The 26,959-nt window shown below is 40.5% G+C and overlaps 2 protein-coding genes across 10 annotated transcripts in view; one reads left to right on the forward strand and one right to left on the reverse strand.

Annotated features, from left to right (window-relative positions):
* The window catches only part of Mctp (multiple C2 domain and transmembrane region protein), a 41,474-nt gene extending 18,178 nt beyond the window's left edge, over nt 1–23,296 (forward strand). For 5 of the 9 annotated variants that reach the window (XM_065492890.1, XM_065492895.1, XM_065492891.1 and 2 more), the window contains 18 exons: nt 1,054–1,210; nt 2,408–2,604; nt 3,325–3,436; nt 3,938–4,080; nt 4,326–4,405; nt 5,144–5,282; nt 16,280–16,428; nt 16,628–16,786; nt 17,174–17,372; nt 17,428–17,624; nt 17,680–17,893; nt 19,044–19,189; nt 19,246–19,375; nt 19,433–19,522; nt 19,576–19,682; nt 20,982–21,189; nt 21,308–21,357; nt 21,433–23,296. In XM_065492890.1, the coding sequence (XP_065348962.1) occupies nt 1,054–1,210; nt 2,408–2,604; nt 3,325–3,436; nt 3,938–4,080; nt 4,326–4,405; nt 5,144–5,282; nt 16,280–16,428; nt 16,628–16,786; nt 17,174–17,372; nt 17,428–17,624; nt 17,680–17,893; nt 19,044–19,189; nt 19,246–19,375; nt 19,433–19,522; nt 19,576–19,682; nt 20,982–21,189; nt 21,308–21,357; nt 21,433–21,541 (2,586 nt within the window). In that variant the 3' untranslated portion in view covers nt 21,542–23,296. Of the gene's footprint in view, nt 1–1,053; nt 1,211–2,407; nt 2,605–3,324; nt 3,437–3,937; nt 4,081–4,325; nt 4,406–5,143; nt 5,283–9,544; nt 9,962–10,676; nt 10,965–16,279; nt 16,429–16,627; nt 16,787–17,173; nt 17,373–17,427; nt 17,625–17,679; nt 17,894–19,043; nt 19,190–19,245; nt 19,376–19,432; nt 19,523–19,575; nt 19,683–20,981; nt 21,190–21,307; nt 21,358–21,432 lie in introns of those variants that run through there. The other 4 variants (XM_065492889.1, XM_065492893.1, XM_065492894.1 and 1 more) reach the window with 4 other exon arrangements.
* On the reverse strand, nt 23,275–26,639 carry LOC135945295 (myogenesis-regulating glycosidase-like). The gene is made up of 7 exons (XM_065492898.1): nt 26,543–26,639; nt 26,275–26,488; nt 25,840–26,223; nt 25,061–25,457; nt 23,849–24,268; nt 23,629–23,797; nt 23,275–23,577 (listed from the first exon to the last, which is right to left on the reverse strand). Exons 1-7 carry the CDS (start codon nt 26,565–26,567, stop codon nt 23,312–23,314), a joined length of 1,875 nt encoding a protein of 624 aa, XP_065348970.1. The 5' UTR covers nt 26,568–26,639; the 3' UTR covers nt 23,275–23,311.
* Nucleotides 26,640–26,959: the final 320 nt, after the last annotated feature.

A 26,959-nucleotide genomic window follows, 5' to 3' on the forward strand; every position in this document is an offset into this window, starting at 1 on the left:
ACGATACTGTGTTTTTTGTTTCGATTAGTGTTTGATAAAAGATGACAACTTTCCAAAGGAATGCTTTCCATGATTTGAAAGTAACAAATTTCTGACTGTTAAAATATCTTAAAAGGTGGTTGCATTTTTATACTTTGAAAAATGTCTGGATTTTTCCGAAAAATGAATCTTTCTCTCCAAAATCCTTCAAGCGATTTTAAAAAAAAATCCTAAAACTTTAATACCAGAACACGAGGACAGGAAAAGAAATCGAAAAAAGTTCAGGAGCAGGAAAGATAGGACACAAACAAAAATCCCTTGCAGAAGGTTTCCGAAATTCGAGATTAATATTTCAAAAATTACGAATTACACGAATTAATGGCCTTTGTCAAATTTTCATCTTATTTCAACAGTATAGTAGGGAAATAATTTTTTCGGCCTATTTTTTAAACCAGATGGCACGTGGGGGAGAAAAATTAAATTTTTTCGCAACAAAACGAGATAGCGGAAACGAGGGCGGCAGAGCGATCAACGCTGTGCTGTAATTTGCCTTTTTATCGCTTGAAATAACTGGAATACACACTGTGGTGATTTTTTTATATTATTTTTATTTCGCTCGGCCCTCAGGTGCGATGTGGAAAAACAGAGAAACCCTCGGTTGGCGTAGCGCGGGCAGCTGTCGGCCCCGAGCGTATTCCTCGAATGTTATCAGAGAAGGAAAAAGAGGCACGAGGGCTGTATTATTTGCTTCACGCGCCGCATCTATTTCTTCAATTCGCTCACGTCGTCATTTGTTTGTCATTCCGAAGCATCCTGAGCCGAGAAAGGAAGCTTCCCCCGCATTTGAGCTTGTGCATGCCTTCCAATATTAGGCTCACAAAGGGTTCGCTAGACGCACACAGATCAAATAACGGCGGAACAAAGGCGAAAGTGGAAAGGACGCGCGCGTGCTGGTGCCCATTCGTAAAATTTAAATACGGTCGTCCTTTATATTATATTCCTTTCCGTCTTGATGTTATAAATGAAATTGTCCAGTGTTATGTTGCTCTGAATTGCTCGAATATTTGTTTGCAGACTCGATTTTCGCGGAGCAGGAGCAAAGAACGGCGTCCGATGCGGGAGGGCCGCCGAGACAGCACTGATTACGCCGCTGACAACTCTTCGGACCACAGCAGCTCCGCAACTCCGCAAACTCAGTCGCCCAGACACCGCCTGTTCACCCTCCAGCACGGTAATGAATGGCTCCCAGCCCCACCCTGTGGTCAATTACGTAAGGCGTTGGCTAATTATCGGAATTTCCCAATCACGGCGTCCAGAACGGTGAAATCTTAGATCCGCCAGATCATGTGCACGTGATATTAATGTTTTACGACAGTCCGAAAATTATTTTCAACAAAAGAGTTTAAATCCCGTTAATTTATGACTTTATAGCGGCACTTAAAACCGTCAATTGAAGAATACGAAGCATAAAAAACTCAATTCTTGCGCGTCGAGCTCGTTTCTAAAATTATGCTCTCGGTTTATTACTATTCCAAATTCTAAATTTTCGTCTCAAACATCGTCGACTTTCACGCTGACACTTACCGCGCACAATTTCAAAAAGGTTCAACACTACGACTAAGCCTTCTAAAGAGCCTTAACGGTTTGTTTTGAGAGGATTCTGAATGCGAGTGTCAATAATTAATGTCATGGGGATGCTTTGCCTCCTTTATTGAGGTGGTGGGACACAATAAATATCATTCAACGTCGAGCCAGACAAACTTACTTAAGGTGCAGCCCCGTCGTCGTGTGAGACGTGCCGAGTCGAGTCGGCAAGTCTGTGCAAATATTATTCTATGCCCAAGCCTGCGAAGCCAAACATCTTTTGAGGCTTCCCTGGCTCATCTCACTCGACCCTGGGCGCACAAAACGTCACAGCGATCCATTATTTCGGAAATATTAGCTTCGTTTTCAGTGTGAATGCGGTGCCTGGAGGAACGCTCAGTAAAAATAAAAAGGCAATTTGATACGTTGAAGAATTAATGAACCAATTTTCCGGTACCTCAGCCTGCCGGCGGCTGAACTGGTTATATATTGATCTGCGCGGACGGATTTGACGCTTTTTATTCCTTAATTACTCGGGCTGCTTGTGTTGAAGGACTGAGCGTTGGAGTTTCAAAGCTTGTCCTTTGATTCTCTCTCTCTCTCTCTCTCTCTCTCAATGCTCTGCTTTTCCTCGCGGAAAAGTTTATTTCCACTTACATTTTAGATCGGCTTATTCCACGAAAAGTTTTAAAGCAAAGTTAACAAGGATTTATGAGTGCCAAAAAAGTTTCAAGGTGCAGCCAGTTCTTTTGAGTGGCGTTAAAGCGGTGAATAATTCACTTCTGAAGTGTGTATCACTCAGTCAGACGGGAAATCAATTTGCATATGTTGCACGCTGTTGTAGACTCGTCACGGGGTAGTGATCCAGCCTTAGCTCGTGAAACCCTCACGTCAAGTCCCAAAGGATCGCCCAAACAGCAGAGGGCTCGCTCCGCAGTCCGACTAATTGACACCAAAAGAGAAGCCTCAATCGACACAGCCAACCCACAGGCGAGCACCTCTACCAACGCCCCGTCGGTTGCAGCAACGCCTGTTGTGGCAGTAAGCGTTTTGCTTTTGACATTGCAAAAAACAACCCACAACCTCATAAATTGATCAATTGTGATGTCATAAATTCTATTGTGTTATTTCCTTTGAAATTATCACCGGAATTTCATGTTTGACAGGTGCCAAATCGATTCCTGGGGGTTGAATTATATTGGATAGCCGAATCACTCAGTCGACAATTCGACACAACGTGCCGAAAATCGGTGATAACGTAAAAACCTTTATTTTTGGTTTGAACAAGAACGCTAGTGACCAATCATAGAATGATAGGACATTGCGCTAGCCTGAAATCCAAACAGCAGCGCCCCAGCAACAGCCAGCGAAAGTAACAAGCAACTAGACTTTCCACTGGCTGTCGCTGTGGCGCTGCTGTCTCAATCGTGCCAAACAGAGAGAACAGCTCCCTTCTCTGATTGGTTCTTATTTGTGCTAGATTCTGAACAAAAACCGCCAAAGCAACGCGTTTTTACCTATTTCTACCAATTTTTGGCGAATTGTTGACCAAGTGATTTTAACTGTCGAATTTAATTAGAACTTCAGGAATCTATTCGCACGTTGGGATTTCATTCAGCTCTTTAGATTTTAGACAAACACTAATGCATGCTTGAGGTTTATGTGGCTGAAAGTCAAGCGAAAGGCATGCAAACTCTCCACCCCACTTTCACGCCTTGCACACTACTTGGCTAATAATGCCAAACTTTCGCGTGTTTACAGATCGTAGACGAGGATCAAAGACGGCGAGAAACATGCTTAAGACAACATTCCTTCTTCCAATTACGGGTGCATCTAAAGAGAGGCAAAGATCTAGTGGCCAAAGATACTGGAGGTAAGCAAAAATTCTCAACGAGAAAAATATATTATCAGTCCCTTTGATCCTTCTTTGGCTTGTTAAAAATAAGGCAGGGGTCGCATATGAAATTTCCATCTTTGTTTTATAAAACAAAATCACGGCAGCTGCAGGCATATGCACCCCTAATTAATCACGCGCTCCAAAAGCCTCTCTCGCAATTACTCACAACAACAGGCAATCGTAAAGCGGCAGGCGCCGGATAAATTGAGAAATGAGCACCAGGGGGTGAGCGAACACGCAGGGTTGGGAATTTTTCCCGAGCGTAGCACTGCGAGACACCTGGTTCGCCGGCGGGCACTTTAGGGGTGTATATGCGGAGCACCACACACAGATGGCAGTGCGGCCTGCTTTTGCTATATTATAGCTCTGTTCCAAGAAAAATTTTATATTCAAATGAAATGAGAGGGTTTATGAAAACGATGTAATTAAGTCTGTGTTAATAAAGATTTTTTATCCTCATTCTTTCGATGTTTTCAGGCACCAGTGATCCATACGTTAAGTTTAAGATAGGAGGCCGGATGCTGTATAAATCAAAAACAATTTACCGTAATCTCAACCCTGTGTGGGACGAGGTGTTCACGTTACCAATAGAGGATCCTTTTTTACCAGTGCATATCAAGGTGAGATCGACCTTTCTCATTCTTACTGATACTTTATTTTACGCCCTGCAAAAATTATTTAAAACCTCAATTAGGAACCCCATAGTTCTATTATTCCGTGTAATTGCATTGACCTAAAAATACCCCACACACGCACGATTCCAAATAAAGTGATATTAAATTTAGTGACCACACCTATCCGGATTCCTTCCGTTTACCTTTCGGGAAATAAAAATCAATCTGTATTATTCTCTCTGCTGTTCCAGGTTTTCGATTACGATTGGGGCTTGCAAGATGATTTCATGGGCTCCGCGTTTCTCGACCTCACCAAGCTGGAGATGACTACGTAAGTAAACCTCGCGGAATTTCAATCGATGGAGCTGTCATGTTGCCCTCTGCGACAAACGGGAAACATATTAATTTGGTTCGAAATATGGCTTGCGATAGGATTGATCGGAGACGCTAACGCAAATTGCTCTCATTTGCCAAACACGACAGCCGAGTCTTGAATGGGTGCTGAATTAATTACATTGCAGAGCCCATTCATCTCGGCCCCACCTCCGTGGAATGCCTGTGGTGCAAATCGTGCTCGAGCTGCTGACGAAAGAGAGTTCACGGGCACTTCACTTACTCTAGAGCTCTGCTTTCAATGAGTGCAGGTTTTTATTAGACAATCGCCCCAATCGGCTTTGATGGAGTTCTACGGTCGATTCGTCAGATTCATATATTACGATTTTCCGTTTTATGAATTAACCATTTCGTCAGGCGGTGTGAGGAAAAAATGCACGTACGGGCCAACAGAATTTAGAAGCAATATTCATCTCAACAATGTACAATTAAACTACAAATTTTACCAAATTTCTCACATATATGATTTTTCCTATGATCTCAATTCCTCTCGTCACGATGTATAATGATTTAAATATCTCTCTCCTATTGATATAGATCGCAATTTCACGAAGCCACACTTTTTAACCGATCTTATCAGAAACTTAAACGGCAATTTTAGCTCTTCCCCACTTTTTTGAGAATAAATAGCAATTTTTTCACTCTTATTGAACCAAATATTAAATTATAATTGCAGGCAGACTGAATTAAATTTAACACTGACGGAGCCGGCAACGAGCAATCGCGGGTCGCAGCAGGTCACGAGTGGTGTTTACCTAGGAGAAATCCAGCTCACTGTACTGTTGACACCAAAATCACAAGAAGACAAAGATCAGGTAAGAACCCCTTTTCTTTTGGCGAGCATGCAACCCGCGCGTCGAACGAGTCTTGCGTGTCGCCTGTGTGTCTACGCTTTTATCGGTCGCGCGCACCGCGTGACGGTATGGACTCAAAATAGACTTAAGTGGTTTTTATGGCACTTTGAAAGAGGCGAGGCCTGCCGGCGACAACAAGTTGGACTAATTTTCGTGCCAGAATGTTAATACGCCTGCAAAATGTTTACCCTGCCAAAAGTAAATCTTCTTTGTTTGGCAAGAGGTGCGAAAGTAATTGCTGCACGCGCGCGCGGGCTGAGCTCGCTCGTCAATCAATATTGACGCAGAGTCAATTTCAATAAGTGCCAAATCATATTACGCTCGAGTGATATCAACAGTGCTGCGAAATCCCGATTCGCCTTTATTTGCCGTGAACCGCCGAGCCCAAATCCAGCGATTCGTGCGCACGTATGCCAATGGAAAATCCGCTCACCTCGTAAAGTGGAAATAAGTGGACCGAAAAATGTCTAAACAGATTAAACTTGTGCCAAGGGAACGGAAATCATGCACTGCAATGAGGATTATTATTGAGCCCGTGCGGTGCATGCAGTGGGCGGTGAGTGGTGCTTTTCGAGCGGACATTGCGCGGAATTGAATAGGGTTGGAGAATTGACCGACGTCCTTGGCGAACAAGCCACGAGACGAGTGCTTGGCAGAAAAGTGTCAAGTAGCTTCTTGAACATTCCTGGCTATAAAATATTCATATAAGTTTTTTTCATTACTTTTCCAGCGTGGACTGCATTTCTGTCATAAATGTAACTTTATTCAACTCGAAAGTGTACAACAAATTATCACAATTTCAAATTGGTGGCCTCACATACAATTCATTCCTCAACAGTTGTTTGTTGTTACAAAAATTAAAAATGGCCGACTTCCAGTGACAGAAAGTTCTAGATATATATTCGGCATTTTTCATGAGAGAAATTTAGTGCCATTCACAAAGAAGCTCAACGTCAGAGGAAATTATCGGTTGATTTAACGTCTCGTCAATATCAAATTGGAGGACACCTGACGTAAACACTGCGTAAGAAAATGAGGATGGGAGGCAAAGTGAAAATTGAATACTAATGGACATTTGAATCCCAACAACCCGACGCATGAAAACGAGAGTGCACTGATCCAATAAATGTCGGATATATTCATCAATATTTGTAAAACTAAGGACTCCAGTTTTGAATTCTTGGTGATTAAAAACCTAAAGATCGACTACAAAAACGTTTAATTCACCCAAAAACTCACCTCCCAGGGTTTCAGGGGAAAGGAGCAAGTCCCCACCCCCAACTGCCACCCCGATTAAATCTAAAAAATAATTACGATGAATCAAGTTGTGATCAAATTTGACGGAAATCTGGGCAAATTCACTAGAACCGCACAATTTTATTCCCAATCTATAAGCGGGATTAATCAAAATCATTAGCTCGACATTTTCCTGGTGACCTACAAAATGTCCACCTTGGGAATGTTTTTGGGCATAATCAGTACAATCTCTACAAAAACAAAAGTTACAGTCTCCTGAATAAAATAATGACCGTCCCGTTTAATGAATGTTATTCTTCTTTTTGGTTTTCATTTTAGATGGAGTTAATTAATTTAAATCGGAATGCCGCAAACAAGATTGATTTCCATTTGAACAGAAATGATTAAACTAATCCTATACAACACCATCTCTTCCGCTTGGTTTCATCAAAATGCAATTATTGTGATGATTAAAATATGCCGTAGGTGTCATGAAACACGCATCAATATTTCGCAGCGGTGTCTGAATAACATCATTGATTCCGCGCCTGCAGCCTGCATCATGCGATAGCGATTAACCATCAATTTTAATTAGAAACACATCTGACCTGACTTTCAATGGCAATTCACGTGCAGCGTTGCATGCAAAATGCCGAGTGTTTAATCACATACTTTGAAGCAAACTGGGCTAATGAGTGGCAGGCAAGTCGTGTGAAAAGTCAAACTAGACGCCGGAGCAGCTTAAGAATATCATATTAAGATGGGCTGGCATAGTTTCACGACACGCGAACGGCAAAAATTACATCGCCGAGCACGCCAATGGAACTCGGTAGTAAAAGTTTGCCTTTGTAAGAGGATCAGCCCTAATGAAAACATTTGAATTCCCGTGCACCATAGACACGAGCGAATAAAACGATTAGCTCATCCTCTGGACTTTCTTCCTCGCCTCCGCAAATTATTCAGCGGTGAAGCGCACGAGCAGTAAATCCGTCAGCCGCGGTGCTAATTTCTCCGCTTGCAATTTTGTGCCTCGCTCTGACCTTAACCCTTAATCTAATAAAGGAAGTCTGTTGAGGATTACATCCTTTTTTGGCGAAACTCCATTTCCTCCGCGCCACCGACGGCGTTCGAGCGGGAGATGCTTTTAAACGCAGGAATCTCGCTGCGTTATCAGCACTCCGCGCGCTGTGACCTCGAAAACGCCAAAACCAAAAAAACTAAATGTGTTAAACTTGGCAGTGAAGATCCGTCATCAACGCAGAAAACAGTTGTTTTTGTTTGAGCTGAATTATTATCTTACATGATTATAGGACATGCATAATGTAAAAGCAACACAATTTTCATTTCAAATGTGCATTTTAAATTATCGAACGGTTCAGCTTTCCGTGGATTTAGCCTGGAAAATAGCTATTAGCGTCAGAAAGGTATGTGGAATTTTTCCTTCTTGAATTTTCGTGTCTGAAGAAGCAGAATGTCACTCTTTGAAACAGGTTTTTACTACAAAGGATGTGAATTTTTTTCCTCCTTTTCGATTGTTGCACATCTGAATCAGAATTCTTTGCGGTATCAATTTTGTTTTTGATTAGGCCCAAGGGGCAGTACAAGAGTGTGCTATTTAAAAATTTCCTGACAAAATTTCACTTTTTAAGTAAATCCGCGCAGAGCTGAGCCATTAGATGGTTGAAACTTCATAATTTAACGGGCATACGTGTGTATTTCTTTCTTTTAATTTTTTAAAAATAAAAATAACTTCATATTGTGTACGTCATTGCACTTCAAAACCGCTTACACTTCCCGCAATCAATTTGTTCGACCGCAACTAACATAAAAATAACAAATGAGGTATGCATTAACACGACAACCAATTCTCAAATCTATATATGCTATTAGCCCTCGAAAATGACATAAATGACGTATCTAGATAAGATTAGAAACCATCATTTTGTGTATTATTAAATTGCTTATCTGCGTGAGACGCATTGAGGGGAAAGTAAATCGACTCTAGCATTACAAAAATTAATCGGTCAATGCGAATTCAAGGGTCAAGAGCTGTTGAGGCAGTCAAGGATGCGACGAGTGAGTTAGGGCTGTATTTATTGCGGCGACGAAGCTATTTGGCAGCGAGCCTTGTATTTAACTTTGTCCAGATACAAGTTAATGCAGTTGCCATTCCAAAGCACATAAATCAAACCTTTGTTTTTTGCCAGACTCTTCTGAATTCAGGTCAATTCAAATATTAAGTTTGTCAACTGTGAGAATCTGTCTTGATTTATGCCTCGCAGGCATCAAAGAGTGCCGCCACTGCACTTCTCTCAAATAAATAATCCTGATCCAGATTTCGCGATGAATTACTTCTTCTGATTGTGAATTGTGAGTCAGGCTTGACCTTTTATACCTTGGAAAATCAATAGGAGGATGAGCGGCGGCAGCGCTTCTTTATCTGATTAGGTTGATACCTCCTGAATCACGATCCGAGCTCAATTTCGGAGGCCAAGTGAAAGTACTGGCACCGCAATTAATCGCTTTTCCGATCTGCCATGCGGACAGCAGACTCTTTCCTTTTTGCACCTTTAAGCCTCTCTAATTAAAAGCTGCGTACCATGGAAACGCGCGCAATCACTATGGTCACCGTGCTAAATGAAATGATGGATCGATGCCTGAACGCGTGAATAAAGTCGGAAGCAGGAATATTTTCACCGTAGCAAAGGTCGCATCTCCGTGAAAAGGTTCTTGCTGCAAAGGGCGTCGCCTCTCTTTTGATCAAAACTTAAGCAGCTCACTAAACAAACTTCTGCATGGCTGCAGAAGAAAAGAAAAAAGTAAGTTGGGCAGACCCATCGGCTCCCCTCTCCGTAAGTTTGTTTGTCGAGAGAAAGAGGTTCATTAGACGCCAAGCTCGAAAACAATATTTTGAAAATAAATTATTTCAATCCGGAGCCTGCACGCAGGTTTAGAATTTGGTTAAAAAAAGGCGAAGTTATCGTTTCCGCCACCTCCTCGAGCGTGTCGTGAGTGTTGGCGCTGTCGCGTGAGTTGGGTGTTTGGGCTGCGAGCTGGCTCACTCGCTCACGTTGGGCTACGTCAGAGGGAGCGCTGCGGCTGAGGAGGGATCCCTCTGGCCATTGATCGCGGGCGAGCGCGAGCGCGAGCAGTCGAGTGCGGGATGGCGAGCAGCGCGCCGGTCGAGCACTCCCATGCACCAGTCTGCAGCTGACTCGACCACCCTGCAGAGGGTCAAGTGCACCCTGGCCCGAATCAGCGAACGCATCCGGGGCGACAACGAGACTGCCGACAGCCCGCCGCTGCGGCCCGCGCGCCTCCAGCGGGGCGCCAACGTCGCCACGCAGGACTCGGACGGAGAGTGTTTACCCCGCAGAAAAGCGATCTCGTTGTCAGACTCGGAGGTGTGGATCTGGTTTTTTAAATATTTTAATTACAAAAATACTGTAATGACGGACATGATGTATCGTAATTTTTAAATTTAATTATTCTTGATGGATTTGTAAACGAATTTAATTTTAAATGAAAAATAGTCATCTTAGGGTGTATTTCCTGAACAATATATTTACTGTTTTGAAATTTCATCACTTTCCGGGCTTCCTGAATTTTTTTTTGTTTATTTTAAAATATTATTCATTATTATTATGTATTATTTGTGTGTGAGTATATTTGCAACTGGGTGGCGCGTTTTGATGTTGCTCCGCTATGTCAATTTGTGTACATGCCCAAAGTTCAAATAAATATTATTATTATTTATACCGGCTAAAATGAATTGAGAGTTCGAAATTTAAATTTCTTCCACTTTCTCTTCCACTGTTAAGTTTTTAATTAGGATTTTTAAAAATGAAAAGACTCAGCCAGTCATTATTTTGGCAAATAAACCATCCATAAATACAATAAAGTATATTTCCAGATTTTTCATCCTATTTTTACGAAAATCTTGGCAATTCATAAAATTTAAATTTACCAGACAACATACTCATTCAGTAAAAATATATAAAAATAACAATATAATAGGGAAATACACTTTAGCACAAAACAAGGGTATTATAAATTTAAAGTATCAAATTCCCAGACCACACCTCCGGGTTCATCACCTTTGACAAACGGCTTGCGCAGGTATTTTCGTGCGAATCGGAGCCTGAAGAGACTAGCACGACGCCGCACCTGTCAGCCCTTCTCCAGGCTGCTAGTAAGAGCAGATCAGGATTCTCGGACCGAGCAGCCACGGTAGCGGAATGCTCCTTGGAAGCTTCGTTGGTTCCCGTTCTCGGCTTTGCCGGTTTGGCCACAAGAAGCGTCTCAGAGGACGGACCAAACTCGGCGCCGGAAATTTCGGGTGACCACAGTGGCCTCTTCGAAAAAATCGGACATCATTTCAAACAGAAAAGCGACAGAGTGCACCGGGTAAATAACTATTATTTCTTTAAATTTCTTTTGGTTACTCATGCTCTTGGGATGAGTGAGTTAGGGGTTCATGAGGGAGGGTGGGTTAGTTTAAACTCATTTTTGATATGATTTCAAACATTTCAAGGTGCAAAAGTGCTAGAAAAAATTAATTATTTTGTGACGAGGGGTGGAGGAGGGTTGTAACCACCCTGAAACCTTTATGGCTCGTCAGGGGACATCAAGACGAGTCAAACGGTGTGCAGTTTTTGCATTTCTGACCGGCAGAAGCCGGGATCTCGCGTTCAGTTGATATTTTGACTTTCGATCTTAAGCCGGGTTTTGACCTTTGACTCAAAAACAAAACACATCACCGTCGTGAAAGTTTCAGGGTTGTTGTATATTTTAATTCGCAACATTTTTACGTTATTTAAAAATATAAAATTGTGCTTTTTTAAATTTGAATTTAACTCAAAATTTAAAATTAGTGTCGTTTGTTTTTGACTTTGAAAAACATTTGTCAGCTCCAATAACATAAATATGTGACAATGATTCTGGCTTTTATTTATCAAAAATGTTTCTGAGACCCTCACGTTTGTCCCGTTAGGAAAGAATGTAAAAGAGTTGGCAACACAATCCGAGTGTGTGTACTTATCTCGCCGCAAAAGCGGCCGCGACAACAAGTTTTCAGAGTTAAATGTACCCTACAAGTAGCACTCTTTTACAAGAATATTCAATTCTCTCCTCCCGAGTATTACACGTGCTTCTCACCGCTATGTTTGTTATAGTTTCCAAGCAAGTAAACAACAAGTTAGTTTTTTTCCTCAAACACAGTAGCGTGTAACTCAGTAACTCACTTGGCCGTCTCGCCATTTTATCAGAGTCTGGAACTTTTCTGAAAAGGTGTCAGCGGGTGGGCTCATGATTTAATTTATTCGGCTTGGCGAGAAATAAGGTGAATTCACACGGCCTGCGATGATGATCACGTCTCCAGTGGTGCGCCGCGATGTTCGGTCACCATGGAAACGCAGCATCGCGGCGCGAGCAAGAAATTGTGAGTGCTATCTATATAATCGTGGGTATGCGAGGCAAATGCATTTCATGGTCGCTCGGCTTAATGAATGGGATTAGCGAGTGGCACGGTTTGCGGCGTGCAAAATGCAAATTGCGCCTTTCATCAAATCACACTGGCCGCCTGCTGTGAGCATGCCGCGCGCGTTGCGCGACAGCTCCCAATTTCAATCTTGCTCTCTGTATGTTATGGTGGGCAGTAAAAATTCGCTGTAAACTTTATGGCAGAGCAAACGCATTTAATTATGTTGCAGAGTGATACAAAAAATTACTAAGCAAATAGTTCCTTGGAACTTGCCACAGCAAATATAAGATAGCGCGCGCCTCTATGATTCAGAGAACAGTCTGGAGAGATATGGGTTAACAAATGTCAACAACCGAAACGATAAATGAATGCTCTTGCTGGTGGATGAGGGTCAATTTTATATGATTTGTCTCGCAGATCAGAGTGCGGCACGTGACGAATTATTAGCCCTGATCGTTCCGTATAAAACAAACATCAGATCACTGCATTGCACCATTCTTTCAAGTGGATTAATACAGGGCAATATTAGAAAGAATTGTTGTCTCCAATAAAAAGTTGCTGTTAAGAAATTCCTCTAAACATATTCTTGGCAGATTTCAACTTCTCCAACGGCGTATGACACTATTTTGGAAAACTCTTTGCTGTCAAATAAAACAAGATTCCAAGTAGGGAGACAGTCCTCACCATTTAAAAAGTATGCTAACCTTGCAGCTACCTTTCTCCAAATTTTACAGCCAATTTCAACCTTCAGGGATTAGAGACAAGAATTTTACTGGGTTGTACACTTTTTGATTATTTTGACACCTCTAAAAATTATTTTGCTCGTTTCAACTCATCAGGCTAATGTGTTTAAAGTCATTGTCGTCTTCATTTTTAAAGCCAATATTTTCCGACCCACTAGATTGGTGGGCTCAGGCGTTATGACCGAGGACAAAGTATCCTCTAGGGGGATATATAACAGATATGCCGCATTAGGTAGCAACGCCCTTAAAGTACACACGCTGTGTTTTCGCTCGACATCTTTGTGGTGGGTAAATAAAAAGACCAATTCTCTTCCTTTCTTTATATCCATCCGTTCGCAAGGACAGCCACAGAGCTTTCTTTGTTGTTGGCAAACTGGAAAAGGGGAAACGCAGAAATGACACGTACACTCTTGGTATATATGGCTGGCTGGAGGAAATTATAAAGTAGTCAGAGCCTCCGTGCAAATAATAACGCACTGCTGCGAAACACTCCCGCGAGCTGCTTAAAAAGAGATAATGAAATACGAGGAAAAGAAGAGGGAAAACAAATATTTTGGCCCGTTGTGCTTCGCCGGGAAATGCGTGTGCGAACGGAAATTCCGCCGGGAAAAGTATCGATCCGCATTTTGGCCTGCTTTTTCACACCTAAAAGCAAACGTCTATTCCGCGTGCGTAATGGCAAAAACGTCTCTGCTCTCTCGCACGAGAACTCGAGGAAGATGAAAGAGCGGACTAGTTTTCAACGCAATTTCACCCGCATAATGGGGAATAAAAGCTTCTGGCCGCGCGACTTGTGGATTCTAAAAATATACGGTTCTGCTTTAACCAACAGAACATTTTACAAATCCGCACATATCCATCTCCACTAGCGCGAAAATGCGAGCTGTCAAAAATAGAACTCGTCATCATTCAAATTTCTACCTCCATTGCTAGAATGCTGAGGTTTTTTTTTCAATACATATATGTGAAATCTGGCTTTTTGAGTAGAAAAATGAGAACAGCGCCTGCAAATAATTCTGCTGAGTGCCAATAACATTCCGAACTGGAAACATGAGCCTTTTTGGTGGCCGTAATTGGAGTGACGGCCGGGCCACTTCTCCTGCCTCCGAACTTTGATTGAAACGCTAGACACTTGTTCGGGAAAGCAATATTATGCCTCAAAGACGCCAAAGGGATCAAAGCGATCAAATCTATTTTGGGCTCTATATTCGAAGGAAATCAGTGTAGAGATATAAAAATTACATTGGAAGAGATGAAGGCAGGTTTCGTCACTTTCCTTTCATCACCGTGCAAATCATTATAGCAATGAGTTTTCAACAGCAGCCAGTGATCCGGAAATTCCCCAGAGCTAATGCTGTTATGCAGAGTTGATATTTTTTGCTCTACAAGTAAAGTTCTACTGATGAGGCCGAAGCAGTGTGCTATTCAGCTCGAGGACGCGCGTAATTTTAACCTTAGTCTTCTCTTCTAAATTCTTTCCTTACTTTAATTCCGCTTAAAGTAGGATTTTCGAGTTTTTAATTTTAAATTAATTTTCAATGGCGTTTCCTGAGCGCCTTTAATGGCTTGTAAAAAGGTCGAATTGCACTTATTCTGAAAGCTCTCGTCTTGACCGTTTCAACGCTTTGTAGATCTTGCAGATCGAACCAATACAGAACCCGTCAGGCGTCGTTAAAGTGGCAACTTATGGGAATTAATGATAATTGATCTCTTGAGTGATACCCTGAAACCAGGGTTCGATTTTTTTTACCTATTCTGTTGGTCTTGTCTGACCTCAGGAGTGACCTCCAGCATGTTCCGAAGTTCTAAATTTTATAAACTAAAAATACCCCCCTTTTCCAACCTTTTTAACCCTCGGCGGTATCTCACTGAATAAGATGTTCACCGGGCCACCTTGAAATTTTCTCAAACGACATTAAATGTTTCCAGCAAACTATGTTCAATGACACCTGGCTACTTTTAAAAAGTTCAATCTCTACTCTAAAACAAGAAATAAATTTATTTCCATTGAAAATTAATAATGTGATCCGCATTGAACAGTAGTTTTATTTTTACTGCTGCCTCCCTCCGTTTATAGATTCAAATTTATTACGGATCAGCAGGGCAACTGTGCCCCATACATCCACATCCAGAACTTAACAAAAAAAAAATATAACAAAGCATTTTTTGTATTTGATAACAGAGGGAATAGTAAAAATCAGTCTATCATATCAGTATTTGGCAAGAAATGTTTGGCTCAGTTTTTGTTTGAATGCACTTGAGTTCCCATTCATACACAGATTCGGCGACAGGTTGTTCCACAGGCGATAACAAATGACTTGGAAGCACTGCTCAGGTTTATACGCACTGTCGGGGTTCATTAATGAACAGACTCTCCTTTCCCTTTAAGCGATAAGACCGACACAAGTTCAGTTTAATTAATGCTCACAAAGAGACGAGAATTGGGCGCTGCTGCCCCGGCCCAGGCAAACGCTGCTGATTGTGCAGAATCGCACTTTGTACGCCCACACGCGGCGCTCGAGAAACAATGGCAAATCATAATTTGCATTCCTCGAGCGCAGGACGGCGAAGGCGCAGAATTGATTTTGCGAATTATTGGTTGACTGCTTGTATTTTCTCGGCCGACGGAGCGAGAAAGGAGGCAAGCATTTTTTTCCTCGCTCACGGTTAAATGAGCACGGCAAAATTCACTCCTGAAGGTCACTTGCTCACCAAGGGAATAATGCGGTCACGCTTGGCAGAATGTTTTGCGCGAGAAAATGGCACAATCATCCTAATTAGTGAATGTAGTTGTGAATGCACCCGGCAGTAAACGCAAACGCTAGAACGTCCGCATTCGCGTCGAAGACAATTTCCTTCCTCGTCTGTTCTTGCTCACTCTGTAAAGATGACATTTATTATTAAAGGAGCCGCAGCAAATTGCCTGGGCAGGCCACTTTCCTTCTAACTGGATACAGTTTCTCAAGTGGAAATTTCACGCCCGTCGATCTCGCAAGGGGCAATTTATAGCCTTTAGACGAAATTGAAAGTTAGTTTAGCTCCTGACTCGGTTTAGTGCTTTTATAAAACCCAAGGCAAGCTCAATTTCGTATCAAAACATTGTTGTCTAAAATATAAAATGAGGAAAGGAGATTTGTATGGGGAAACTGAGAGAGAGAGAAAATAAAATTTAAATAACAGCACATGTTATTGGGGTTGTTTCGGCCCCTCAGGCCTCATCAATCAAACCACAGAGAATTTTGAATCAGCGAACTGTGAAAATAATAATAAGTAACAATCGAAAAGAGGAAACGATAGTGACGAAATCTTGTCAACTCTTAATAATGTTATCCTTTAATTGTAATTAAAAGCTATCAAAGAGTGGAATTCGTTTTAGTACTTCTTCTACCACGAAAATTCTAAAAGGAAATGTTTCATGTACCTATCTGACGGCTTCAACTGCTGCCTTTTATCAAAAAAGAATTGCAAATTTATATTTTGATCTCTTTATGTTTCAGTATTTCCAACGTAGTACAAAACTAGCTGATGTAAATAGAAGATTGAAGAGCCAAATATGGAGTTCTGTTGTAACCGTAGTCTTAATAGAGGGGAAGAATCTGCTCCCGATGGATATAGACGGCCTTAGCGACCCCTACGTGAAGTTCAGGTGAGTAAAAGAGGCGCCACACTGTCGTGAATGTCCAACCGACTGCAAAATCCGCATCGATTCGCGAGCCCCAGACGCGAGCTTTTATGTATGCACCAGACAGACCATTAAGTTTAAACACTTTCGTCTCATTTACGATGCATATAACCACCGCTGTTGAATTTAATTTAACTCTGCTTAATGCAAACTCATTTTTCAGGTTAGGGAGTGAAAAATACAAGAGCAAAGTAGTTTACAAAAGTTTGTCGCCGAACTGGTTGGAACAATTCGACTTGCATTTGTACGACGACCAAAGTCAAGAGCTGGAGATCACAGTTTGGGACAAAGACCAAAGATCTAAAGATGACTTCATGGGCAGGTAGGTTTTAACTGACGTGATCCAATACTAATTGTTCACAAATAATTCCATTGACCGCACATTTGGTATGCCTCAGGTTTGTGATTTTCCCCATTTTTCATGCACACCGTCAGTTTATGAGTTTATTCAATTTTTTGGCAATACATCAAAAAGAGCATATAAAAACTGCACGGCTTTTTCAATAGGGTAATGAAAAAAATAACTCAACCCTCGCCGCACATCGACCTGCAAAACCAGATCGAGACATTAACTATCAGCCTTCTCCTGATCTAGATGTGTGTGTTATTTGGCCCATTATCGTGTATTTTGCTCATGTTTGTGATGCATCAAGTTTGATTTATTCCTCTTTTGCACGCCATTGTTGCGCGCGCGTTTCCCTTGACTCAGAGGGTTTGGCAGGTGCTCCATCGACCTGACCAAGTTCGAGCGGGAAAAAACGCACCGCTTCTGGCAGGAGCTGGAGGACGGCGCCGGATCGCTGCACCTCCTCCTCACAATCAGTGGCACCACTTCCTCGGAGACCATTTCCGACCTCTCCTCCTACGAAGAAAACCCCAGAGAAAGGGCAAACATCGAGTCTCGATATGTAAGAAAAAATTATCTTTCCTAATAATTATTATAATTTAGACGCGATTTTACAGTTCCTGTCGCGGACATTCCACAACTTGAAGGACGTGGGCCACCTGACCGTCAAGGTGTTCAGAGCCCAAGGCTTAGCAGCTGCCGACCTAGGGGGCAAGAGTGACCCTTTTTGCGTGTTGGAGCTAGTGAACGCGCGTCTGCAGACACAAACCGAGTACAAAACCCTTTCGCCGTGCTGGCAGAAAATTTTCACATTGTAAAATATAAAAATTTATAAATTTACAATCTGGATTAATTATTTTCAATTGCAGCAATGTAAAAGATATGAATTCCATTCTGGAAGTGACTGTCTACGACGAGGATCGAGATCACAAGGTTGAATTTCTGGGAAAAGTGGCCATACCTCTTCTCAGAATTCAAAACGGCGAAAAGAAGTGGTACGCGCTGAAAGACAAAAAGCTGCATCTACGTGCCAAAGGCAACAGCCCTCAGATACTTCTAGAACTAACAGTCATCTGGAATCCAGTGAGTTCTGGGGATTTTTTTAAGTGATCGAAGTAGATTTCAGGGTTTTTCCCTTAAGAAACAGATTTATTTATTAGAAAATTCCGCAAGTTATTCAAATTAAAAAGTACTTTTATTGCTCTTCGGGCTTATAAAGTGTCTAAATTGATTTACATTTAACGCCACGTTGACATGTTTCGTAGGTCAAAGGTCAATCATGGTCACTTTTAAATTTGTCCTAAGATTTGAAGGAATTCCTGCAAATATATTCGATTAAACGAAAAATTATTTATGATATATAGCCTCATTTAAAGAGAAAAAGAACACGTAAAAATTGTTACGCCACTTTTCCGTTATTTTGACAAATCTTAATTTGAGAAAATTCATTTTTTTTAAAACTTTTTTTTTTCCAAAATTGATCTCTGATTGTAATTACTCTAGTTTAACGTAGTTTTTGGTCAGAGATTTAATAACTTAGTGATTATTTTTGAATGGTTATTAGTTTTTGAGGAGGCATTAAAATCATCCCTCATTCCCAGGGGGTGAGTTTTGGTTAATAATAAAGTTTCGCTGAATTTGGCCGTCATTATGGTGTAATTGCGTATGTTTTCCACCCCAAAACATCAAATATGAAGTCAGTTTTACGTTTAATTTGCTTCCTTCAGCTCTATCTGTATGACCTACCTAAAGCTGTAAGAGCACTTCAGGCTGCATTCTCAGCATGATTTTTCCAACTCGTGGATCAAATCGATACCTGAGTAATATCATGTGATAATTTTAACAAATCAGTTAACACAGTCTTCGAGGGGGTGGGTCTCAGCCCCCGACCATGACCTTGAAAATTCAATACAATTATGTCAAAGCTGGTTGAAATGTACACAAAAAATTGCTGTTTTTAAACATTGATTTTTAGAGTGCAATAAAGACGTTTTTTCAAATTTGACTTTAATTTTCTCAGAAAAGGGAAAAGAATAAAACATTTTTGATAGGTTTTTTGCCACGTAAATAACTTATTCGGTGTCAAATATGTAGATCATTTTATATTCCTCCTTGTATTAAGTAAAATATATATAATTCTCTGAAAAGAATCCCGCTTAAAAAAGAGCAATTTTTTGACATAGGACTAACTGCTCAACATAAATTTGATTTAAAACCCTATTTTACTTTGCAGTTGCGCGCCGTGATACGAACTCTAAACCCGAAAGAAGAAAAGTACATGCAGCCTGAAGTCAAGTTCAAGAGGCAGGTTTTCTTGCGCAACGTGATGCGTCTCAAGGCTATAATAATGTGGTTCATCGACCTCAGCAAATATCTCTCGTAATTTATATACGCAGCCGAGTGGCGACGCAAATCAAAACTTCCAATTTCTCCAGGGGATGCTTCGAGTGGGAGTCTATTCCGCGCAGTTTGGTGTCGCTAGTCCTGTTCATAGCGATTTGCTACTACTTTGAGCCCTACATGGTGCCAATTGCAATGTTGCTAGTCTTCCTCAAAAATTACATCGTGAGTTGCCCCTACTCAATAATGTGCTTCACCGTTTGAACGCGAACATTTTTGCAGGTTGCTTCATTAACGGGCGGTTGCGTAGCTCGCGATGAAGATGAGGAGCCCTTAGGGGATGACGATGACGACGAAGAAGATAAAGATAAGGCGAGTTTGGTGTTAAGTTTGTGCGGCTGAAATAATTATTTTGTTTTAATCAGGAGGAGAAGAAAAGTCTGAAAGAGCGGCTGCAGGCGATTCAGGAGGTGACGCAGTCCGTTCAGAATGCCATAGGCTACATTGCTTCTTTAGGAGAGGCCATTAAAAAGTGAGCATTGCAAAATAAAATAAATAACTCTAAATAAAGATAAAAATTACTTCATAGTGAGAAATATTTGGCCAGTTAAAATAACATCTTGATTAGGGCTGTGAATTTTGGATGGTTTAATGAGCATTATGCAATTTAAAACAATCTTAAACTAGAAAACCGTCTAAAACTAGAGATCTCGATCAGCCGCAAGATTTAAGGCGGCTGCTGGAGGGAAAATCATCCAAATTTTTTTTCCCGGTGGCTGGTCACTTTTACCGGCGGATGGCAGTATTTTAAACGTGAATTTTGATAGTGCCTAACGGTCGGAAGGGCAGAAAGACATTTTTCTCATAAAATTTTTAATATTTGACCCTTTTGCACGGCTGCCTACGTGACCCAAAATTTGCCGACTGGCGCGGCGCAGCGCGGCTGGCGGAGACCTCTATTAAATGAGCAATTTAAAACCATCTAAAACTAGAAAACCGTCAAAATCCGACAAAATGTGCATAATTATGTTTCACGTCAGGAAATATTTTGTCATAATTTAATTTTATATCCTGAAATTAAATTTGACCAATTTTTTTAAGTTACATTATTTTAGATTCACATGTGAAAGTCAGTTTTGTTGATATTTTTTGACAATTTTTGTCAGTTTTTAATTTTGTAGTAAAGATCCAGCAGAGAAAACGTTTTAACCTTTCGAACTTTAATAAAATCACTCGTATTGTTTTTAATAGTGCGAGAAATATTCCAAGAGTGCCAAAAAAGGAGAAGAATAAAAATTAAATTTTTTTCCTAACCGGATGACACGCTGTAAAATAATGGTGCGTTGCAAACGTATTTTTATAATACATTTATGTTTGCCTACCGCAGCTATTTAATATTACATTTTCTATTGTTCCATCACCAATTTTTCAGGTTCGCGGTCTGCTTTCAATGGTAAATCTAATTTAGTGTAATTTAAAAAATCATAAAATTCTTATAATTACGATTAAATATAAGGCTTTTAATTCATTATTATAAGAAAAATCGCATTATAAAGTTTGCTTCGCTACAATTTTGCAGCTTTTGGAAGAAAAATAACAGCTTCTCGCTCTTTCCCTTTTTAAGAATCACGTGGAGCAATACTCCTCAAGAAAATGACATTTACATCGAAATATCAACACAAAACAAAGGATTTATTTTGTGAATAATTGACATTAAATCGAAAAACGTGTAAATTAGGCCAAAATTAAAATATTTGACTTTTATGAATAAAACACAGCACCGCTTAAAATTCTAACCCCCACTAAATTAATTTACTTCCTATTTTTATAGCACATTCAATTTCACTGTGCCGTATCTGTCGTGGCTGGCGATCATCATGATCAGCATGGCAGCTATGGTGTTGTATTTTGTGCCGCTCCGCTACCTAATCATGACGTGGGGTGTCAACAAATTCGCCCGCAAAATCATCAGGCCGCACACGATCCCCAACAATGAAGTTCTCGACTTTCTCTCCAGGGTGCCAGATGATGAATCCCTCGTAAGTACCGATAATTGAATTTCACACCAAGCTTGCATTATAGTTATTTTTATCTTTATTGAGTGAGTGAGTGTGTGTGTATATTGCTCTGATTTTCATTTTCTTTTTGCACCCGTAGATTTTGTATCAAGAATTATGTGCTTGCGATGAGAAACCTAGTGTTGTAAAGTAAGATTTTTATTTCTTTTTTTATAATTTTTATTTTTAAATAACATTTGTATAAAATGTTTATTGATATTTCAGTTGGCTTGTCGAGAACTCAAGCCTTATTCGATCAATGATCCGACCGAACGGCGACGTGACCCGCGAAAAAAGCATAAGACGTCCTAAGCCGTTGGACAAATGCTGCTAACAATGTCGCCGCCCGCCCGAGGATCAAAAATTTATAAGGCGGCTCTCCAACGTCTAGGCTATAGCTGCTGCTGCTGAACACAAAGAAGCGCGAAAATTGTGATTCAAGATAAAAAAAAAACCACCAAAGACAAAGTATTTTTAATTCAAATCTCTCTTCGTTTCCATGTGATTTTTATATAGATAGGGACATTTTGACTCGCGTCTGGTACAAAAATTGATCAAAATAACCATTCATTTTTTTAAGATAATCATTCCATTAATTCGTCAAGCAGTGTAATTGTGCGGTGATCAATCCTCATATATACAAAGAGTTTGTGCGCGAATTTTTCTTACCAAAAACCCAAATAAATGTAACGAACTTTGTGAATCAATAACCATCTGCGAAACTGTAACTACCAGAGTAAATTGTATAATAAAATTCCCATGTGTGTTCCTGGTCTATAGCCATTAATCCGCCTAACGTGAGAAACAGCATAAAATACTATAATTCTCTAACTCTTCCTCCTCGTGTCTCATTATATAAGGGAAATAGTGTATTCAAAAATAACCTACTCTCGTCATCTCACATAAAATGGTTCACTGCAAGATTGCTTTTTCTCTCTTTCTCTTATGACGTGTGAAATGATATGAAGAAGGGTAACCCTGGAATTTCATTTTTGACAGCGCCGAATCATTGCAGGGGGTCAAATTAGGTTAGGCAGCCGAATTCAACATGAAGATATGCCGAAAATCGGTAAAATCGTGAAAACTTCAGCCGCTTTTGGTCTGAACCTAGCCACGAGAACTCCAATCAGAGAAGGGAGGGGTTCTCTCTGATTGGCTGTTTGACGAAGCCATTATCGAGACAGCAGCGCCACAGCGACAACCAGCGGAAGCGAGTCAAGCGTCAAGTCTAGTTGTTGCTTGTGGCGCTGCTGTCTCGATAATGGCTTCGTCAAACAGCCAATCAGAGAGAACCCCTCCCTTCTCTGATTGGTCGGTGGCGTTCTTCTGGCATTTTTTAGACCGAAAACCTGCCAAAGGGAACGATTTTCGAGTTCCCACCGATTTTTGACAGAGTGATTCAGCTAACTATCCTAATTTTGACCCTCAGGAATCGATTGGCACGGTTAAAAATGAAATTCTAGGGTTACTTTGAAACTGTTCAATCGGTGTTTTATTGCCTGAAAAAGCAGTTGCGTTTTTACGAGAGCAAAATATCTGTCTTCTCTGCTTCGTATTGAAAATCAAAATGCTTTTTGAAAATAATGTCTTTCCTTTGGGTGAAAATTTGGTCAGCAATTAATAACATTTGTGAGAATCGCAGTGTTAGCGAAAATTGGAGGCATTTTGACTGTTGTATTTTTAACTCGATAAGTGGCTTCTTCTATACCATGTGATTTGAGCATAATTTATGCTTATATATAATGTTGAGTTTTCCAGAATATATGTGGACTTGTAATCTCTCTGTTTTTGCAACGCTGCTGTTACGACTATTGAAAGATCCCTCCACTTGGACTCATCATCATTAAACTCTATAAAGTCATTGCATAAATTGAGCAAGATATTTATTGAAGATGTTAATTATTTAATGATGCTGTGTATGCAAATTACTACCGAATGTTAATTACTGATACATGTGTCAAAAACTTTCACGTGTGTGACAGCGTTTATTACGCCAGCTGTCGAAATTTCATTGTCTCTTTATATATGAAGTTTTTATTATTTATTACAAATAAAATAAGCACAAAATGCAAGATTTAAAATATAACAATGCTTTTTATTTTAATTAAATTATCATCGCCACAAGGAGAACCAGTGAGAAAAATATATGTTTTTGGACCGGCGTGTTGACATTACCATCGGATACTGCTGTTAATTTGAAGTGCGGCAAAGTGTCCAAGGGAGCAGGGTAGTTGTACAACCAACTCTGTCCCTGATATAACTGGCCCGTGTTCAAATCCTGCCACAATCCACTGGGAAGGTAAATGTCCCTTTGAATTGCGCCTTCGTCCATCACGGGCGCCACCAAAATTTCGTCACCCAATAGATATTCTATATAAAATTCAAATTAATTAATTACTATGTGCAATTAGTCTTATATACCGTCGTCGATCAGGAAAGCTTGTTCGTCAGACAGGGGCGAGTATCTAGCCATCCAAATTGGATTGTTAATCGAAACTGCTCCACCGGCCAAGTACTGTTGCGCCAGCTGCATGAACACAGGCGTGTAATTTGCGTGGAGCTCGACAAACTTCTTTGAAATGGCATCCACCTGAGAATAAATTTAAAAGTAGTTTTCATTTCTTCCCCTTAAAATGTTCACCTCTGGATTACTGAAATCCCATGGAACTCGTGAAAATTGGAGGGACGGCATGAAAGTGGAGGCTTGGAGCCAGCGAATGAACAATTCTTCGCTGATTTCCTCCCCGAAATAATTGTTTCCGCCGATCATATCTGGCAAAACGTATGGGTATCCGGCCATATTCATAGCCAGCAAGGAGGTCACGATGCTGCGCAGGCCGTTATTCATGGTCCATCGGGAGTCCTTGTCCACCATGCGGACGAACAGGGGAATGTCTTGCGTGCGGAAGCCAGCACGCACTTCGGTCAGAGGCCCGTACTGAGAAACGTTGCGAATGTAGGTTGAGGTGTAAATGTTGGGTTGCATGTCCCGTGGGCCACTTAAAACGCGTGGGTTCGGAAGCCAGCTTGTTTCGCCGGCGTCAAACTTGAATGAGTCCACCTGCAAATTTGTCGGTAGATGCCAATGAAAGGTTGTCATTGTTTTAAGTTGAAATTAAATTAAAGCATAAAAAAGCGACCTGTTTATATATCCATATATACTGCCTAAATGTCACGGATGGAAGGACAAAATTGGCATAGCACTCAACAAAATTTGCACCAGAAATTGATTTTTACAGGTGTAACGGGACAATTTTAATTTAGGAAAACTTTGAAACCTCGGAAACCTCATTATCTCATCTCTCCGTGCTGCAATTTCAAAAGTAAGATACGCTTTGGATTCCTCTCAACAAGCCCAACCGAACTAACACAATTCATGTCCTTGGTGAAGATCAAAGGTAATTTTAGTGGTAATTTTGGTATCAAATTAAAACTTTGGAAATGAGCTCAGATTTTTGAAATTTTAAAAATGTACTTAAAAGTTGTCCCAAGACGTGTGAACTTATGTCAAAATTTCAGAGTGGTTCTCTTTCTTGTTTACGAGAAATTCCAATTTAAAACTCTGAAAAACGCGATTTTTTTATTTTCTCGTGTTTTGCAATTATTGCTAACTCCAAATCTCGGGTCCTAATAATCAGAATTGCAAAAAGTGCACATCATTAGAATCATCTTGACCTCCCTTGACTAGCTGAAGGGCTTAGGGGTGCTTTACCTCCACCCCAAATTGTTTTATTTCAACCCCCTCGGAAAAAGCAAAATATTATCGAATTTTCATTAATTTTTAAATGTTATTTATACCGCTTCATTTTTTCGTTAAGGTATTAGTTTTGTATAAATAAAAATATTTTTTAACCTGAGAGATCGCCTTTATCGCGTCGATTTTGCTGAACCAGTAGTTGGCTGCATCAGGGTTTGTAAAGTCAAAAATGGCCGCAAGCAAGCCGTTCCACCACCTTGTTCTCGTCCTGCCATTTTCGTCTTTGGCAAAATATCCCAGACCTTTCAAGGTTTGAAAACTGGGACAGTTTTCGTTCATAAAAGGGTGGATCCACAGGGTGACCCTGAAACCGAGGGACCTGAGGTTGGAGACCAACCTCCCTGGATCGGGGAACTTTTCCAAATCGAACTCGAGTTCTCCATAGCAAGTCTCCCAGTCATCGTCGATTTCTATTTGGCTGTTTTCGTAGCCGAGATTGGCAATTTCATTGGCAAACTCCATCACAATCGTTTCGCTGATATTCCTCTTGTACCTTAAAATTAATTTTCCGGAATTAAAAGGCAATATTCTTCATCTGTGATGCAGTTTTACAAGGCGATCGATGAGAAGATATGTTTGTAAGCAAAATGGTGCAATATTTGTAATATTTTATTTAATGTCTCAATTAAATTTACTCTAAAAAATAATAAATTAATTAACTACACTTGTATGTTTCTTTCTTTCTCTATTTTTAAAATTGTGTCTCTGTTTGGAGTAAACATTTTGCATGAAACGCAAAATTATTTTAAGGCAGAAAACTCCAAAAAAATATTATATATGCCCACGAGTATTCTGTCAAATCACTGTTTTAATTTAACATTAAAATAAAATAGAAAAATATACAAGTTGTTTGAGTATTGCAAAATAAATATTACCGAACCCACGTAGACCAAATGGGATGCTGTACCATTCTCTCATCAGGCAGTGCAGATGGGCGCCCGAAAATGTTGTCGATTGCGTGTAGTTGCGCTTCTTTTACGTCGCTTAAGGTGCAAATGCGGTAGTGCAGGCGCAGCTCGTCAACGACTAAAAACGGATCCTCGAACTTTGCGCTCATGCACAACTGATTTTGTCCAGTTGTGTTGAAATCTAGAAAGAGGGGCACGTAGTCCTCGACGTAGAAATACTGGCCGAAAGAGTTCAAGAAGTAGCGCTCGGCGATGCCCATATTGTCCAGCTCCTGCGTGACGTACTGGTAGTTGCTGTGTTGCAGCTTTTCTATGGGCCACCGCTGGTCTTTCTGCTCGAATCCACCGTACCTGCAGAAGTCAATGCTGTAAATTTAAATTCCGAATTTCTCGAGAGGGTACCAATGGGTCGTGCCGTAATCGATGCAGTCTTGAATGGTCGTCGCGTTATCTGCAGTCGTCCAAATAACTTCGGAGCATTCGCCTGCGGCTTTAATTTCGAGACTGATTTTGGAGTCGAAATCAACGCGAATTCCATTTTCTAGCTCCGTGTACTTCGCATTTGCGAGAAGATCAGAGCTCAAATGTTGACCCAGTTGCACGGAAGTTTTTCCAGCTTTTGAAATAATAAACAATAAAATTGGTGTTTTAATTAAATTTTTAGTTTTACCCGGTCCATTGACCAATAAACTCATTTTTCCACGTACATCTTTGGAAAAAATCACATTTCCAATCGACTTTTCTATGTTGATTGATGAAACCACAACTGTGAAATATTGTGTTTAGATAATGGAAATTTTCAAATTGTTTTCGGAAACTTGCCTACGAAGGTTGTCAGGACAGCAAGCGCTAAAAACCTTCCCATATTGCACCTCTGCAACTGCATCACTGGCTAATCAGTTTTTGACCGTGATTCGATCTAATCTACTACTAATCTATCTGCGGTGCTATAACAATCAAACAATGTACAGCCAGGCAATATTATCAGATTGAACTTGATTGCAGAAACCCAATTTTTTACAACACACTTTTTCTGTATTTTATGAATAAAAGAATAAAAAATGGAACACAAAATATTAATTCTCAT

Source organism: Cloeon dipterum, chromosome X (genome assembly GCF_949628265.1).
Source record: "Cloeon dipterum chromosome X, ieCloDipt1.1, whole genome shotgun sequence".
In the NCBI taxonomy this organism is placed as follows: Eukaryota; Metazoa; Arthropoda; class Insecta; order Ephemeroptera; family Baetidae; genus Cloeon; species Cloeon dipterum.

Excerpts from the sequence above, each read along its gene's own strand:
- LOC135945295 (XM_065492898.1), bottom strand. The coding sequence starts at position 26,567 with ATGAGTTTATTGGTCAATGGACCGG. Across the intron at positions 26,489-26,542 it reads TTTATTGGTCAATGGACCGG|CTGGAAAAACTTCCGTGCAA; the intron begins GTAAAACTAAAA and ends TTATTTCAAAAG. Across the intron at positions 25,458-25,839 it reads ATTTGGTCTACGTGGGTTCG|GTACAAGAGGAATATCAGCG; the intron begins GTAATATTTATT and ends ATTAATTTTAAG.